The sequence below is a fragment of the Dryas octopetala genome, chromosome 4 (assembly GCF_963921425.1).
Source record: "Dryas octopetala chromosome 4, drDryOcto1.1, whole genome shotgun sequence".
Classification (NCBI taxonomy): domain Eukaryota; kingdom Viridiplantae; phylum Streptophyta; class Magnoliopsida; order Rosales; family Rosaceae; genus Dryas; species Dryas octopetala.
The window spans coordinates 5,426,337-5,444,427 of NC_141369.1; the positions used below are offsets into that span (position 1 = coordinate 5,426,337).

The 18,091-nt window shown below is 35.8% G+C and overlaps 1 protein-coding gene and 1 long non-coding RNA gene across 3 annotated transcripts; both read left to right on the forward strand.

The window, feature by feature from the left end:
- Positions 1–4,540: 4,540 nt before the first annotated feature.
- LOC147286287 (glutamine synthetase cytosolic isozyme) lies at positions 4,541–8,167 on the forward strand. 2 transcript variants are annotated; one of them, XR_015121760.1, is made up of 13 exons: positions 4,541–4,722; positions 5,668–5,707; positions 5,812–5,915; positions 6,029–6,077; positions 6,202–6,308; positions 6,453–6,540; positions 6,673–6,801; positions 6,913–6,987; positions 7,071–7,124; positions 7,289–7,326; positions 7,434–7,593; positions 7,697–7,908; positions 7,963–8,167. XR_015121760.1 is itself a non-coding variant. In XM_086240214.1 (12 exons), exons 1-12 carry the CDS (start codon positions 4,649–4,651, stop codon positions 7,847–7,849), a joined length of 1,071 nt encoding a protein of 356 aa, XP_086096340.1. In that variant the 5' UTR covers positions 4,541–4,648; the 3' UTR covers positions 7,850–8,046. The 2 variants fall into 2 exon arrangements, 1 of the variants encoding a protein (XP_086096340.1); XM_086240214.1 differs by having other exon boundaries at positions 7,697–8,046.
- Positions 8,168–15,514: 7,347 nt separating this feature from the next.
- LOC147286288 (uncharacterized) lies at positions 15,515–17,523 on the forward strand. The gene is made up of 3 exons (XR_015122066.1): positions 15,515–16,008; positions 16,720–16,756; positions 17,219–17,523. It is a non-coding gene; the product is annotated as an uncharacterized LOC147286288 (long non-coding RNA).
- Positions 17,524–18,091: the final 568 nt, after the last annotated feature.

Here is an 18,091-nt window from a genome sequence, read left to right on the forward strand (position 1 = left end):
GATTTTTTAGAGATTGCGGTGGAGGACCCAAAAGCCGCTGTAGATGACAATTCTCAATTACCTACAACAGTTTTAGTGTTTGATAAAAAAATAAAAAACTGTTTTCTCCCACAATTCTCAACTCCCCACAGAAAAAACAGAAAACAGGTTTCTAGATGCTTTTGAAAGCTGCAGTGAATCACAACAACAATTAATATTTTATTTTACCCATACTACCCTTATTGATTGTTATAATTTTTATTTGTTTATTTTAAATTAAAAAATATGTCCATTGTTAGTTATATTTTATATTGTAATAATTAATTATGATATTTTATTTGTACGATTAAAATTATAATATACCTAAAAAAATAATATGAATACTTATTTTAATAATGTTGTTCTTAAAAAAATTAATGCTAATAAAAATTTGTAGCCACAAATTTAAAAAATAAATAAAAAAACATTTTAGTTTTACCAAACAAATAAGTGAAAGACACTTTCAGCATCATGTCCATTTTAGTAATTATACACAGTCACAACACTTTTACATTAACATTTACCAAACACTTTGATACTGTTTTTTGTACTCACAGCACTTTTGAAAACATAGTTTACCAAACACTCAACTTCTTTACTTTACAGCTGTTTTACTTCACAACTGTTTTTTCTCACAGCAATATCAAACTGGCTAGTTTAAGAAAGACTTATAAAATGAACTGAACTCTAAGTGTTCATAAATTTTAAAATACTCTGGTCTCCATTTAAAAATTATATTTTTAAAAAACTCAAGTCTAATTATTTTTAAATTAAATTAAGAAATCTTATCAGAAAATACAAAGTCACAAATATTTGATTGGGACTTTCAAAGCGTACGTGGGCCCACCTCCTGACTTTGAACCCAAAATGAGTCATGGTCCACTTACAGTTCTGACGACACGTGCCGGTGAAATTTAGTGCCTCTAGTCCTTCGCCGTATAACTAACCTCTAGACATTTTTGCCACCTTCTTTTACCGGCTAAGCAGGTGGCCACTTCCCGATCCTTTCCTTTTTCATATTTTTTTGTTTTTAATGTAAAAAGAAAAAAAGTGCACAGTGTGCCACTGCCTTTTTCTTTTGGGTAGTTAAATCTGAATGGCCACCAATATGTTTCCTTAGTAAATTAGTGTTTCGAAAAAATCTACTTTTCTTTAAAAATATTTTCCAAATTTATATAATCTGCTAAAGTACTTCCAACACTTATTTTTCTAAAAAAGTAATGATATGAAATTATAATTTAGAAACTTTTATGGTGTATTTGGATAGAGAAAAAAACTTGGAATTTAAACAAAATTTAGCATTTAAGAAAATGTAAACTATCCATAACCCCCTATTTAGAACTTAATTATTTCAAAACCTCCACCCTTAATATAATTAATTCAAAACCCCCAATTACCTTCTTAAACTCTTCCAAAACCCCCTAGTCAACTAATACTCAGCTAAATTTGACTTTTTTTTTTTTAATGTTCCTATTATAACCCTAGGTTATACAAAATCAATTTTCAATATATTTTCTCTCATTCTCACGCATTCTCTCTCTCTCATTTCCGCATCATCTTTCTTCTCTCTGTTCTCTTTCCTCCGCGTGCGGCTGTCGCCGGCGCGTGTGGCGTTGTTCGGCAACGGTTGCCAGCGAGACCACCACCATCAACTTTGTCTCTCTCTCCTCTTCCTCCCTCTGTCATCACTCGCCCCGAATCATGCCCAAACAGCCCAGATCGCCGCGACTCCGATCGAAGGTGTTCGCCGGCGATCTGCCTTTTCCGGCGAAGTTGCAATGCTGGACCACCCAAGTCTTCTTCCTCTCGACGTCCTGAGCACGATGGTAGTCTCCGATTCTCCAACTGACCACCGTGGACGGCGACTCGACGCCGAGAAGGTCCGAGACTTACTGTCGTGTCGAAGGAGAGAAGTCGGCGACATCCTCGTCGGCGATCTCTGTGTTCTAGCAGCTAGCAGGTTTGGAGTTGGTACTCTGCTTCTCTGCGCCACCATTGCTGCCCCAAAGGTCGACGATTTCATCTCTGCCTCTCTGCGCAGGTAATACCTATTTTGAAATAGATTTGAGGATTTCATTTTGCTATTTGGGGATTTCGAAATTCTAACAGCACCATCACCTTTGGAAGCCAGCGGCTTCTTTGTTGTTTTCCAAAATACATATATATGATGAATCAAAATTATTTCAAGCTGCAGTTTTGAAGGTAAACATGCATCAAATTTGTATATAAGTATATACAAATTTATTTCATTTATTGATGTAACAGTTTCAGTTCGTGAAACAGTTTCAGTTCGTGAAACATGAGTTTTAAATGAATTTTGAATGAAATTATGGTTCTGAAATATGATGAATCAAATTTGCAGGTAAAAACAGATCGAGGCAGTGGCGGCTGTCGTGTACTCGTCGCGCGTGAGGTGATCGGACGACGTTGTATTGTTGGCTACTTCTCTCATCTCAATGACTTGTTGTATTGTTGAATTTTTTTTTTGATAAAGTTGCTGTGTTCTTTTTAGTGAAACGGAATTCAGTAAAGGTGTAACTGTTTTAGTGAAGTGTAATTGTTTTAGTAAAGGTGTAACTGTTTTTTAATTAAGGTGTAATTGCATTTTAGTCGAGGTGTAATTGTTTCATCACTTAATTCAGTTTCAGTAAGTGAATTTATAACTGAATTCTTCAATTTAGTGTAACTGAATTTCTGAAATTCAGTTTCAGTGTAACTGAATTTTTGAAATTCAGTTTTAGTGTAATGAAATTCAATTTCAGTGTTTGATTTTATTTTTAGTGAAATATTGAGTTTTAGCAAAAACTTCAATTCCAAAAAAAAAAAAAAAACAGTTTCACCAAAATACAGTTACAGTGACGTCAGCATGTGTCAGCGCGCGTCAGCATGCGTCAGAAGGGTAATTTAGGATTATAAGTTTTAGGGGGTTTTGAAAGAGTTTCTAGATGGGTGGGGGTTTAGACAAATTTTTTTGGTGAGTAGGGTGTTTAAAATTAGGCACTATTTAAGAAATTATATGTTCTACTTTTCTTGTTTGGATTCATAAATACAGAATTTTGTAAAGGGTTTATTTCATATTTAGTACCTAAACTTTGACCCTTATCTTAATGTGGTACCTAAACTTTTATTTTGTGTCTAATAGGTACCAAAATGAATTTTTGTTAAAATTGTCAATAAAAATTAGGGGCAATAAGTCAAAGTATATTTTAATTATTTTCTTTATATGTTTAAAATTATTAAAAAAAAACACACAACAAACAAAAAGAATTAAAAATAAAAAATAAAAAATAAATTTTTTGAAGTGACTATATTGCCCCTAACTTTTGTTTACAATTTTAACAGAAATTCATTTTGGTACCTATTAGATACAAAATAAAAGTTTAGGTACTCAATTGGGACAAATAAAAGTTTAGGTACCACATTAAGACAATGGTCAAAGTTCAGGTACTAAATATGAAAAAAACCCTTTTGTAAATTATATGTGAAAAAAAACTTGAGATTTGAGGGCTGTAAATTTCAAGTTTAAATTCCACCTATATTGGTGTCATTTTTAAAATTTCAATTTTCGTGTCCACCCATCACCTTGCTAATTAATCATAATACCACCATGCCACGGCTACCACCATCACCGTCACCACCACTGACACCGCCGTCGCCGCCACCGTCGCCATCACCACCACCACCACCACTGCCGGCACCACTAACACCTCCGCCTCCACTGCCACCATTGTCGCCACCACCACCTTCACCGCCACTACCATCGCTGCCGCCACTGTCACTACCACTAACAACGCCACCGCCACCACCACCAACACTGACACCGACACCATCGCCGCCACAACCACCACCACTAGTGCAACCACCACCACCAATGCCGCAGTCGCCACCATCCAATTTTTCGCCGCTACCATTTCTCCCACTGCCTGTGGGCCATCACCCCTTCTACAATTATCAACTCACCACAATCATTATTTTTATTATCATTATCACTATCACTTTTTTATAAAATTATTATAAATTCTGTATTTAAATTTCATTATGATTACATTTATCAAAAAAAAAAATTTACATATTCTAAAATTTTAAATTACGTCATTTTAAATTCAATCGTTTATAAATTCAACAGTAGTTTCAAACTATTTCATCCAAACGAAGCATTAGTAATAGTCGAAAATTACAATTCTTTCCGGTATTAAATTCAGACTTCTTTTCCTATTTATGTTACCCGGTGAATATTTGGCTATATGTGTAGAGCAGCGTGGACCCCGCTGATTTGATTCTCGCCACGAACAATTATCACTTTATCAGAATCAACTTTTCCTGAAACGGCCACTGCCATGTAAAAGTTAAAAAAATTATTATTTTTTTATTAATTTTTCCAATACAGATTTAATAAAAAAACAATTTTTAGTTCTGCATTATAATATAAAAATAGATAATAATAATTAAAAGATTCGTTTTATATTCTGAATATCAAGAAAACCGTACTATAAAATGAGCACACCCTCCCCTCCCCTGTTTACGTCTCTCTATACAAATTGCAATCTTTCACTGCAAGAGAGAGAGAGAGAGAGAGAGAGAGAGAGAGTTTGATTCCAAGTCTCATTGCTGTTTGAGTGTTTTCGGAACCATGTCGCTGCTCTCAGATCTCATCAACCTCGACCTCTCAGACTCCACTGAGAAGGTGATCGCAGAGTACATATGGTCAGCTTCTCTTTCTCCCTCTCTCTTATTTTCCCTCTTACTCTTCCTCTGTTCTCTGTACGTGAACATGGTACATATATGTGTGTATTTGTATGCATTTTTGTGCGTTGTCAAGTGGGTATGCTTGTTTCAATGAATATGCAAATGGGTTGGCCTTGATTTTGTGTTTTGTCCCTGTTATCGATCTTTCGTTAAAATCTTTTCCCCTCAGTTTCTCTGTTTTGCTGCGAGAAACTAGTGAGAAATACTTGATTTTGCATCCGGTCATTTACTCGATTTGATGAATTTTCCATGACGAGTGTGGTTTGTTATCTTTAATTTTATCATCTTCTCTCTCTCTCTCTCTCTCTCTCTCTCTCTCTCTCTCTCTCTCTCTTCCTCTGATGGATTGGGTTTCTTATGTGGGAATCTTTAAATTCGTCTTTCCCTACTTGGTAGGATTGATTCAGAGTTTTTGTTTGTTTTGACCTTGTTCTTTGCGTATGCTTGTATTCATTCTGACCAAGTCATAAGTTCTTGAAGTTCCATTTTCTCTTCTTTTCTTCAATTTGGTTGCTGAAATACCAAGGTCACTTCTTTTTCCTTTTGATTTTTGTAATAATGGGTAGTTATCTGGAGTAGTTGTGTGAGTAAAGAACCCAGCCTTTGTTTTTATCCTTTTTTTGGAGTTATTATGGAGCTTTGCTTAAAGACGGGTATCCTCAATTTTTTGTTTTTCTTCTCTGTGAAGGTCTTTTGTGATCTTAGCCAAAAAAAGATAAAAAGAAAGACACGGTCTTTTAAGATTTTAGTTATAACTTATAGTATGTTGTCTTATTGTTAACTCCTTCCCAGCTTAATTATTACTTGGGTTTTTCTTTAAATAGCTTAGGAATACTTCTGATGGGGCGGTGCTTACATTTTTTATTTTTTATTTTTAATTTCGTCCTAATGCTTTTGGAACAGGATTGGTGGATCTGGTTTGGACATCAGAAGCAAAGCAAGGGTAATTAATTTTCTCCTGTTTTTTTTGTTTATTGTTTTTTTTGTCTTGTTATTCTTGTTTGGTTAATTCATTGGAACAACATTATTTGTTTTGGGTGTATGAAGACTCTGCCTGGACCCGTTAGTGATCCTTCAAAGCTTCCCAAGTGGAATTATGATGGCTCCAGCACTGGTCAAGCTCCTGGAGAAGATAGTGAAGTTATCATATAGTAAGCGTTCTAATTATGATTTTTCTGACCCATTTAACAATAATTTTCTGTTATATTATTTGATCTACGTTATGGTTTTTTATGTATCTTCTTATTTCTAATGAATGAAACAGCCCTCAAGCCATTTTTAAGGACCCATTTAGGAGAGGCAACAATATTTTGGTGAGTTATCTTAATTTCCTGTTTTTTGTCTGCTCAATTAATTAGAGAATATGGTATGCTGTGATTTCTATTTATTAGTTCCTTCTTGTTATTCATCTGTGTTTCTCAACAATGATCGACTTAGGTAATGTGTGATGCTTACACTCCGGCTGAAGAACCAATTCCAACAAACAAGAGATGTGCTGCTGCAAAGATATTCAGCCATCCTAATGTTACTGCTGAAGTACCCTGGTATCTTTCATCTTATGATACTCTTTCCTAACTTCCTCTTGTATTATATTTTGTTACTATGCTTCATATACATGCATGTGTCTTTGTGTTTATTCATGTATATTTCTATATTTGATTTTCTTGCAATATAAAATGGAAAAACAGGTATGGTATTGAGCAGGAGTACACCTTGTTGCAGAAAGATGTCAAATGGCCTATTGGGTGGCCTCTTGGTGGTTTTCCTGGCCCTCAGGTAATGGATTTTTCTTTCTTTTTAAGGCTTCAAATTCCTTCTATTATATTTTATGCTTGTCTGAGTTTTCCTAAAACTTAAATCTTGTCTGATGTTGGCACAAACTTGTACGTATTGTTAATTGTGTAACAGGGACCATACTACTGTGGTGCTGGCGCTGACAAAGCCTTTGGACGTGACATTGTTGATTCCCATTACAAGGCCTGCTTATATGCAGGCATCAACATTAGTGGTATCAATGGTGAGGTGATGCCAGGCCAGGTAAAAATCACAAATTGGATATATATTAATCTTTATTCTTGTAGGTCTTTTTACTTTTAATTTTCTTTCCAAATTGTTATGAAAATGTAAATCGTCAACTATATTATACAGTGGGAATTTCAAGTTGGGCCTTCTGTCGGCATATCTGCCGGTGACGAATTATGGGTTGCTCGTTATATCTTGGAGGTAACTTAACATACTCAATGGTATAAGAAACTAGTACTATACTCTGCGCTGTTGTCCAATGAATTTTTGTTTTATGCTAACAGAGGATCACAGAGATTGCTGGAGTGGTTCTTTCTTTTGATCCCAAGCCAATCCAGGTGACAATATTTTCTTTTATGTTAAATACAATTATCTCTTATTTCTCTTTTCTTGTTCCATTGCATGATTGGAGGCTGCAAAGCCTTGCAATATTGGTTCATTTTTATGGAACTTGGTTTGCATACTGTATTTTTCTTAATCTCATGGGTCCTTCTAACACCAGGGTGATTGGAATGGAGCTGGTGCTCACACAAATTACAGGTATAATACCGCCACGTCTGATGTCAAGAATTGCCTGTCTATATCAAACTCCTTTAATATTGTCAGTATTGTTTTCCTAAACGATGAAATTTACAATATTGTTTCAGTACCAAGTCCATGAGAAGTGATGGAGGCTTCGAAGTCATCAAGAAGGCAATTGAAAAGCTGGGACTAAGGCACAAAGAGCACATTTCTGCATATGGAGAAGGCAATGAACGCCGTTTAACAGGCAAACATGAAACAGCTGATATCAACACTTTCAAATGGGTAAAATTTAATATAACCTCATTCTTGTGTCCGTTATCTCAAAATTGTAATCTTTGTCATGTAAAACAGTTGTTGAGTTTCATTACATCCAAATGGTGTGCAGGGTGTTGCAAACCGTGGTGCCTCTATTCGTGTTGGTCGAGACACAGAAAAAGCTGGCAAAGGCTATTTCGAGGACAGGAGGCCTGCCTCGAACATGGATCCATATTTGGTGACTTCTATGATTGCAGAAACCACCCTTCTGTGGAAGCCATAAGTTCCTAGCTACTACAATTTTAGTTGTGATAGTGTCATCAACTATCACAAATGTGGAAATGTGGAAATGTGTTTTACCCGATCCTTTTTTAGTTCCAAGCCATAAGTTCCTTCTGTGGAAATGTGTTTTACCCGATCCTTTTAGCCGGATCCTTCAATGTCTTAGCTACCAGAAATAGTTGTCTGCATTCCATTTTCCTTGTGTTTTCTGTTTTCCCTTTTTTAAGGTGCCAAGGTGATGGCTTCATTGCCTCATGGTTGTGTCATAATGTCATTGTGTTCAATAATTGTATGTCTTATAATAATAACAATTTTCAAAGGGCCGTTTTTTATGTGATCTTAATTTTGTATAATGTGATTTCTTCATCTCCCCATCTGGTTCCTAAATATTAAATGTCTGTTAGTGTAAGTTTGGTACTATTTGTTGTTTGGAAGTTTAGAGGACCTGAAATTCATAAGGAAGTCGGTCTACGTTAGAGTTAAAGAGTAAACAACCAATAAAGGGTGAAACGTTCGGACCTGAAACGTACAAACAACCAGACTGAAAGTTTGAAGTATATATTGGTCTGATCCAAATTGTGACCAACGGTGGACTGACCAAGCAACTTGCTCTTTTTGGTTGGACTGACCGTGCAACTTGCTGCATTATTAGTGTTTACACACAATGTGATGCGATTGATGGCTTTGGACCCATTTTGGAATTGAGGGCCACAATTTTCTAATGCATTATCTACACTATTATCTATTACTATAATTCTATTGCCACAAAATTCTTATTTTCCCACCACCCACCACCAAATTTTAGAAAATATTCATCTACTCTTCCCAACCATAGTATTCATAATGCCCATAAATTCTAATTTTAATTTTTCTTAAATATTAAATGACAAACAAATAGACTCCACATCAAATTCTTCTAGATAATTATTCCTTGTATTCTCATGTAAACTGGTATTAGGATTCTTGACTTGTGTTGTAATGCTTCTCCATTATTTTTAGGAGTCTTGTACATGCTTATATAAGTACATAACTAATACACGTCCCTGTCATTGGTCTGAGTTTTATGCATCCAATCAAATATTAATTGGATTGTGAATTTTACAATCAATTCGATCCAATATCATATTATGATCTAATCCAAAGAATTAAATTTCGGATTTTGAGATTTAAAAATATGAAAATTTAGAAAAAATTTTTGATCTCGTTAGAAATTTAAACTAAAACAATTGAAACTTTTAATAAAATTTTGATAATATTTCGAAACCTCAAAAAAATGGAAATTTCGAGGAAATTATCGAAATTTAATTCCATGATCCAATCCAACTGATATTAGGGTGAACAAAAAATTGGAGTCCACTTACTATTCATTCCCACAAAGGCAAGGTTCTTCATTTCATGCGAATCCTAACAACAAGAAGAAATTATAATTACATGTAAGACTTAGTACATGCAAGACTTCGAACACAGGCTGCGGCTGAATTGTTGCAGCTGAACAAGTTATGTGTAACGGATGGGCAAATTTACAAGCTGGCCCAAATTTGCAAATGCCATAGCGACTGTAATGTGTGCAGATCGTCTGAATAAAGAACTTCAATACTTTCTTCAATAATTAGAGAACAATACATATATAAAAAACTTCAAATAAAAAATTATTTGAATAAAATATTCGGGTATCAGGAAAAAAAAAACATTTTTGTTTGTTCATAATTTTATTTTAGACGGAGCTATTCCGACCATCCTAAATTGCTGAATTGACCACCCTAAATTTTTTTTTTTTTTCAGATTCTTCCTATTTTACCCCTATGCAAACAACCCAGACAAAAAAAAAAAAATGCAAACGACCCACCCCTCCCAACCCAGCTGACCACCACCCCCAGTTGCCGTCGGCGGTCAAACCCCTTGCCTCTTCTCATCTCTCTAATCTTTCTTTCTTCTCTCTCTCTTCCTTATCTCTAAACCCCAGCCAAACCCCAACACCACTGCTCCCAACCTAGCCTACCACCAACCAACCCAACGCACCACCCCCAGACGCCGCCGTAAAGGTCGCCGGCAGTCCAAACCCCTGCCTCTTCTCTCTCTCTCTCTCTCTCTCTTTCTCCTTTGTCTTCTATATTTCTCTCTTCCCTCTCTCCAAACCCAGCCAAACCAAGCCCTAACACCACCGATCCAACTGCACCCAACACCATTACACTCAACTACCACCGCACCCAACACCATTGCACTCAACTGCCACCGCACCCAACATAAAGAGAAATGAAGAGAGGGAAGAGAGAGAAATGAAGAGGGAAGGAAAGAGGTGGAAAGAGACAGAAGGAGAGAGATGGAAAGAGACAGAGATAGAGAGAGAGAAGCGAGGGGAGCTGTCACGGACCACCGGCGGAGGATGGGGGTGGTGGTCGGGTCAGGAGTGAGGGTTAGGAGGGGTGGTGGTGGTTGTGTGCTTGTGTTGGTGGGGAGAGGTTTTTTTTTTTTTTTTTTTTAATTGGACTAAGGGTAAAATTGGAATAAATTGTAAAATAATGTTGAGGGTGGTCAACTCAGTCATTTTGAGTGGTCAAAATAGTCCCCTCCTTTTATTTTTAGATATATTTATATAGTATTAAAGAAAATAGCTCAAAACTAGCACACAACTTAATTGGGCCACAATTCAATCCTACAGCTCAAATATCAGCAAGAACCCAGCGCACCCAAGAGAGTTGGGCCTCATTCTATAGCTAAAAAATTAGTAAAAGACCAATGCAAAGAATTGAACGTAGGTGTGCACCGATGCATAGTAATGCTAAACCAACTACACCTTTTAGAATGAATGTTAAACCAAAGCTAAACCTTTACGTACTGCACCATCCAAAACACCAACGTCCAAGATTCTCTCTCCTTGGGTAACTGGAAATCCAAGTCCCGCAAAGCAATGACTTAGTCAAAAGTCAAATCTGACAGACTTTTGATAGGACATTTGCTTTTGATCATATGTCCCTAGAAAGTTTCAAAATAAGTCTAAGTAGATCGAGTTTCGATACTTTCTGAGTACCATTAAGAGTTCTACTTATTTATACCCTCTCAAAATCGGTCATGGCCCACATGAATAGTTATTGGATTCAAATTGGTGTCCTTACTACCTAGCTCATTTCGAGATCATTTTTATCTCATGGACAACTGTTCACCACTAAAAGTACAAGCCATCTTAGCCAAACATATGATTGCAACCTTTTGAAAGAATTGGGGGCAAAGCAATTGGACCACTATAAAAGGAAGCTCACAAGGAAATTTCGAGGATTCCTCCCCTCTCAAGACACAACCCAAAAAACTCACAACAATTTGAATCTATCAGCAAGCTTTTTGCTCCCAATTCAGCCCACTGGTTTTTATTTCTCAAACCTCTCTTTATTTTCATTTGTATAGTCTTTCAAGGCCCTTTTAATTGTATTTCCTTATGCTTATACAATTTCCTTATATTTTGGGTTTTTCAAGAACACCTTTGAATATATTTTAGTGTTATTTCCCATTAAGCTTTCTTTTAAATTCATGTTGCTATTTTATTTACATTTTGGTTGTTCAAAGTCCTAGTCGATCTAGGCAAGAAAAGAATCTAGATAGGCTTTTCCCGTTCCTTTCCTACCGCAAATTGTTGGTTAGAAGTTAGATTTCTATTTGGTGCAACAAATTTATTTTATTAAAGTTTTCATTCACTCATTTTTCTATTCGGCTTCTTATAGCCGAATAGTGGCATGCCCGCATAAGGTCGGAAACCTTGCCTCACACACGGAGAGGCATGTTTTGACTAGATGCTCGGCCCTCCACGTGGCCAAGCATTTTTGTGTCAAAACACTACTTAAGTCCAAATTTTAATTTAGGTTGAGAAGGTAAGTACCTACAATGTAACCAAGTCAGTGCATGGGGAAATATGGGGAGCTCTGTCCTAGTACCCAATGCCCGTATGTTCATGGAGTGACCTTAGTCATCACTTCGTTTGATTATTATTGATGTGGCCTGTAACGGCCCAACTCAAATTCCACTAGAAATTTGAATTTTTATCTAACTTTGGTTATAAGAGGTTTTTTTTTTTAATTTTTTTTTATAGGATGATGAATTGTGAGATCTTGTATTTTTTTTTCCAAGGATTATTTTTGAAAAAAAAAACATTTTAAGTATTTTGAGAATTTATTTTGATCAATTAGGGAATTTATTTGGAAAATAAAAAGGTTTTGGTTTAATTTTTAAATTTTGTTTTAAATTGGGTTTGACCCAAAGTTGACTTTTAAAATTATTGGGCTTTCGTTTTTGACTTTGGGCTTGTTGGATAGGCCTTGAGTCCACGAGTTCGTAGACACGAAGCATGCGTAAATCGGAGTTACGGTTTGAGAGTTACAGGCATTTGAAGTAAAGGGTAATATTGTAATTGGTACCAAAGGGGTTTTAAATACCCAAAAGTCTTTTTTTTTCTCATTCTCTCTCCTCTCTCCTCGATTTTCTCTCTCTATGTCTGTCTGTCTGTCTTTCTCTCTCTCTCTCTCCCGTGTGTCTCTCTCTCTTTCACTCTTGCCGCCCCTGTCACCAGCGCGTGAAGGCGAGTCTGGAGGCGACTGGGGTCGGGCTTTGGCTCCCCGCCATCGTCGTCCCTCCCTCCTCCTTCCCTTGGCCTCCCCTTGCTCTAGCGACTACCCTCAACGGAGAAACGACGCGAGACAAATAAGATGTTCTCACTGACGATCTCCAGTTTTTTGGCCAAGACGCGACGTCGGACCCACTGGGTCTTGATCCTCTCACCACGGCGAGTTCAGCCATGGTACTGCCATGCTTCGATAATGCTCCATGACAGAGCAATGAGCTCGGGAAGTCCAATGCAGCCGCCGGCTTCCACTGCCAATTTCGGCCATTTTCGACGACTTTTGGCCGTCGGTCCAGTTTTCAAAAACGATCCTCTAGGTATGAGTTATCTTTCCCCTAAGGTGTGGTTGTCCAATTTTGAGAAATTAGAAGATCAATTTTTAAGGTTTTTGCCTATTTCGAATTTCTTAAATTGGACTTGAATTTGAGTTGTTTTTGTGCAATTGTGTGTTTCTTTTTGCAATTAGGACTATTTGGGATTGAATTGGGTAATTTTCCAGGTCGTGCCACCGCTGCCATCGCCTGTTTCGCCACTCGTGGTGGTGGGTTGGGTGATTTTCGATGTCAATTAGTCTTCCTGGGACTCCCCGAGACAAATTCTATGATCCCTTGACATTTTGGTGAGTGTTGGTGAGTTTCTGTGAATTTCCTGGAATTTGTATGCGAAAATTGGGGTCGGGCAGCCACTGTTTGTGGTGGTTGGCAGCCCGACTCGGCCGTGAACGGTCAAAGTTTGTGAAATCTGAAATTTGATTGAATTGTCTAGTCTTAACAGGTAGCTGGCTCGGGAATTCTATTCCCGATGCCGTTATGTTGCCAGATTTGATATCCAAGTAAAGGCGCTGTGAAGGGCATTTCAGTCTTTTCACAAGTTGCACGGTGAGTGAAACTTATCTGGTTATATTGTAGAGTATCGTTAGCGAATTGGCTATTTTGTGTGATTGTTGTTATATGTTAGAGGAGGCTAAGTGTAGGATTTGGATCATGAGAATGAATTGACGAGGATTTTGAGGCTAATGAATTAATTGAGAATTTTAGAGATACTCTGAGAATAATTGCTGAATTAGAGAAGAAATGTTTATTGTCGAGGTTAATGATTGATGATTAGACAATTATTATACAGAATGATCAAATTAATTATTGAGGAAGTATTGGTATGATTTGAGGATTTTTAATTATATCTTTGGTATTATTATGGCTTATATTGATTATGGAGAGATTGAGAAGTGTTGGTTTATTTGATTTGGAAAAACTGAGATTGTTACTCGAGGTATACGCTGATTCTTGACGTTGGTTTAAGTGTGTTGTTCGGATTAGAATTGTTGTGGGAAAACAAAAACTTAGACCTCGTTCGATTAGAAGGATATATCGATCATTTTACCTTTTTACTCGAATTCGTATATCTAACTTCCCAAATTATTAAAGTAGACGTGTTTTTATACTAGGTCGATATAGCTTCATCTCTCGGCTGTTCTAGTAGCAAACAAGTGAGAGGTCGTGAGTATGAATCAATTTCGGAAAGGATTCAGCATAGCTCGGAGTAAACAGTGAGTTGGACTTTTATTTTGGAAAAGTTTCCCTTGAATTTTGTTTTAATTTATTTTGAGTTTTGATTGAGAAATAATAATTCATGAGTTAGTTTCTTGGATTCGTGATTTATGAATCATTTTCCATAAGCTTACTTTAATGTGTTTACATGAATGAAAATAATTTGATTTGTGAAGTGTGCATGAGCTTAGGAATCATTTATGAAATAACTGTATTGACATGAGTTAAGGAAATGAGATTTTGAAATTATGGTCACATTGCATGATCACTACAACAAAAAGTATATATTATAGCACTTTAGTATAGCATTTATTTCAAACTGCTGTTATAAGTGATAAAATTATAGCACTTTAATTAAAAACGCTGTAAGCTATTTTAAGGCCCACAATCCTTAGGCGCGCGAAACCCAACATTTTGTTTATTTCCCTCCCACTTGATTTGGGATAGTTTTAGCCTTCCAAGTCAGAACGTACTAATGCTTTTCCTCTCTCTCTCTCTCTCTCTCTCTCTCTCTCTCTCTCTCATCTTCCTCTAATCTATCTTCCGATCGAGCACTTGGCTGAGGGACGCTCACTCAGTCCTGCTCACTCTCGCTCGCTCACTCCTGCTCGCTCTCTCAGTCTCCCTCACCCACTCTCTGTCATGTCCATAGGTAAGTCTCTTCTCATGATTTTCTACAATTTTGATTTTAGGGTTAGTGGGTTTTGGGGAAAATTGTGTGGGGAAGAATCAATTTTTCATGTGCTTGAACTATTGACAGCATAAAATTTATTCATATGTTTTTTTTTTTCTCTAAATTTTCATGTTCCATGAAGGACGAGAGCGACGAGGACAAGCACAAGGCCGAGCTCTGGTTCGACTCCGCTTTCGCATATGCCCCTTCACGTACATTCCCTATCTATCCCTCTTCTAACTTCTCTGTGTTTTTTATTGTGGTTGAATTTCTTCAATTCATTTGCTTAGTGCTTCTTCTTTGTTAGGGTTTCTCTCAGATATATCTTTCTTGCATTGCATTTGGTGTCGATTTTAGGGTTCTAGCTTGGCTTTCTTCTTTGAATTCTGTTACCTCTCTTGGAAGTTTAGGGTTTCAATTTTCGTTTTTGCGATGAATTTTGTTCCAATTGAAGCGATTGGTGTCTTGATGCTTGCTCTGTTTTATGGTGTATGATTGCTGAGAAAATTAGTTTGGTTGTCTTTGGATGCTAAGAGTTTCGGGACTAGAAAAGAAAATTCAGTTTATTTATTTTTTGTTAGTGATTTCGTTTGCACAATTGAAAAACTAAACTCAATTGTGGGGTTCCAAATTCTTGAAAGCAAGATTTTGTTCTTTACTTCTATTTTTGGTTAATCTATTTTCAGAAATTAAATAAGAGGTTATGGGTGTTCTTCAATTAAGCCATTGATTTGCCTGTTTTTATTTGGCTTTCTTTGATTTTCTTTGTAGTTTTCATTAGAGCTTCAATGTCATTTTGTCTACAATCACTAACACCATTCATATTTAACTTTTTCAACATAGAAAATCAGAGTTCTGTTGTCTTAAAATGTTGTACCATCTGGGGCAACATTCATCAGCTGTATGATCTTGACCCTGTGTGCTTGGCTTTGGTTATTTTGAAATTGAAATGAACATATTACCAGTGGCCAATGCTTGCTTGCAAAAGCCGAATGCTAGGTCAGTCTTGTTATTAATGCCTCTGTGATGAAAATCAAAAAGCATACAGTGATGAATTTTAAATTTAGGTCGTCATTGATAGATGTATTCAGAAAATAACAGAAATCTTTGAATTCATATAATTGCTTTTAAGTCTTATTATTATAGATTATATCTTACTGCTAACATATAGCTATTATTATATAGGGTCTTGGTTTCTTACTTGATTTCATTTGATAGGATGTACCGTGGAAGGCATTTTTCCAAAATCAAGCTGTATGGGCTATGATATATGCTCATTTTTGTGGAAGCTGGGGTCACTATACTTGCTTAGCATGGCTTCCTACCTATTTTAGGTAATTTATGCAGTCCTTACCTTTGACTTTGTTCTCATAATGATAGGGGGGTATGATTTCCTTTTTCATCTATTTAACTCTTAACTATTGTCTATTATATTTCTTTTTCCAGTTTCAATTTTGGCTATTGTGAGTTATAGATTAGTGGCACTTGTCATCAATGGTGATCTGAGAATTATTGTGCAAGTTATTTAAGTTTTCTATTGGCTGTATATGTTCATCATAAGTTATATGGTAAAGAAAGAAAAAAGTTTTATATTCTATATTAGACTACAATATGTACACCTTAATACGTAAGGTGTTATATTTGCTTTAAAGAAAGGATTAGCCAATAACATGTTTGATTTTAGCTCCAATTGCTTAACTTTTTGGATGGAATTTTCAAGCATACTCTTTTTCTAGACTAAAGCCATCAAGTGCACCTAATTTATATAATTCACCAACTTAACACAGAAGAAAAGCGAAAATAATACATACCCAATATGAATAGACTAACAGACTTGTTTACCTGGTCCAATTAGGCTTAAAAAGTTCCCTACAGCTATTTTATGAAGGTTATGTGTTGTTTTTTTGTAGAAAATGTAACAAGGTCATTGATGCAATACCTTGTGTCTATGAAAGTTTAGTTTGCGAGAGAGAACAATTTTTTTTCCTTGTTATGCACTCATGTAATGATAAAGATGCTAAAATTTCAATTAATGTGATATGCAGCCAGGAGTTGAACCTGAATTTGACAGAAGCTGCATGGGTAAGTCTAAAAATGCTAATCACTTGTTTTTTCTTAGCAATTCAAGAAGGAATTAGTTATTCATGCCTGAATATCATGATCTGTGGTGTCATATTACATTCAGATAACAGAATTATTATTTTCCTAAGAATGTGCCTCCCATAGTGTCATAAAGGTCTTTTTAACTTGTGAGAAGTGTCAGCTCAATCTAATAGCCAGCACAATTTCCATGTTTTATTCACTTGGGTGTCTGGTCCAGCATGGTAACTTGCGAATTCTATGCACTGTTGCAAAGTAGAAACAATTACAAAAAATGCAATTATTAGAAAAAAAAAAAACAAAAAAGAAAAAAAATTAGGAATGGCAATCATTATATTTATGCACAAGATATTGTCAATTTAGAAAAAACATTTACCTTTCTATGTCTGAAGGTGCATCAAATATTCAGTTGTATTATGGCAAGGGTTTTTATATTTGTTTCAGGTCTCTATCCTTCCTCCATTGGCTTCAATCTTTGTGACTAGCATTGCAGCGCAATTTGCTGATAACTTGATTTCTAGTGGAGTTCAAACCACTACGGTAAGGAGATATTACAAATGATCACTTTGTTGTATATGATAGTGTCAGAAAAATCCAATCTAGTAGAAATTTGTAGGTTTTTGCAACAAGAAATAAGAAATTCTAAGCAGTTTTCTTAAGTTAGTGGATTCACTTTATTTTGCTTATTTATTTACTTTCTATTTTACTTTTGAAATACATAATAAGCTTGTAACTGTCATAATATTAGTTTTGCCTAATAAGTTTCTGGTTCAGTTATCATGCATGCCTTGACTTGCTATTAACTTTTTGCATTGAAGGGCAACTCCTTTATTAGTCTTAACTTTTTGTTAGTCTTAAGTTTTTCTTTATTTATATTTATTGGGGCTGAATTGTATTATCTATATTTAGCTTTGTTCTATATATCTAATTTGGGGGAAGGTCAATATTTGTTTTTATGAAAAAAATTGGGGGGAGGATGACTTCTTTGCAACTTATGCTACTTGAACCATTTAATTGATATTTAAACTCCAACAACCAATCACAAGTTTTCTTGCTTATTGGATGATTTCTTGCTTATTATTGTTTTTTATTCAATTGATATGCAAGAGAGAGAGGTGTATACTATTTTGTAAGTCTTAGAACATCTTTATCTTTCTCTTTGGCATTGTGGACAGAAGCTAGCTAGGATATGGATCTATATCTTTTTCTTTCACTTTCTATTTTTCTCTTTGTCCTAAAAAATGTTGTCTTTCACTCTCTGCACACATCAACCATTCCCTTTTCTCTTTCTTTTTATTTATTTTTCATGTCAATGTA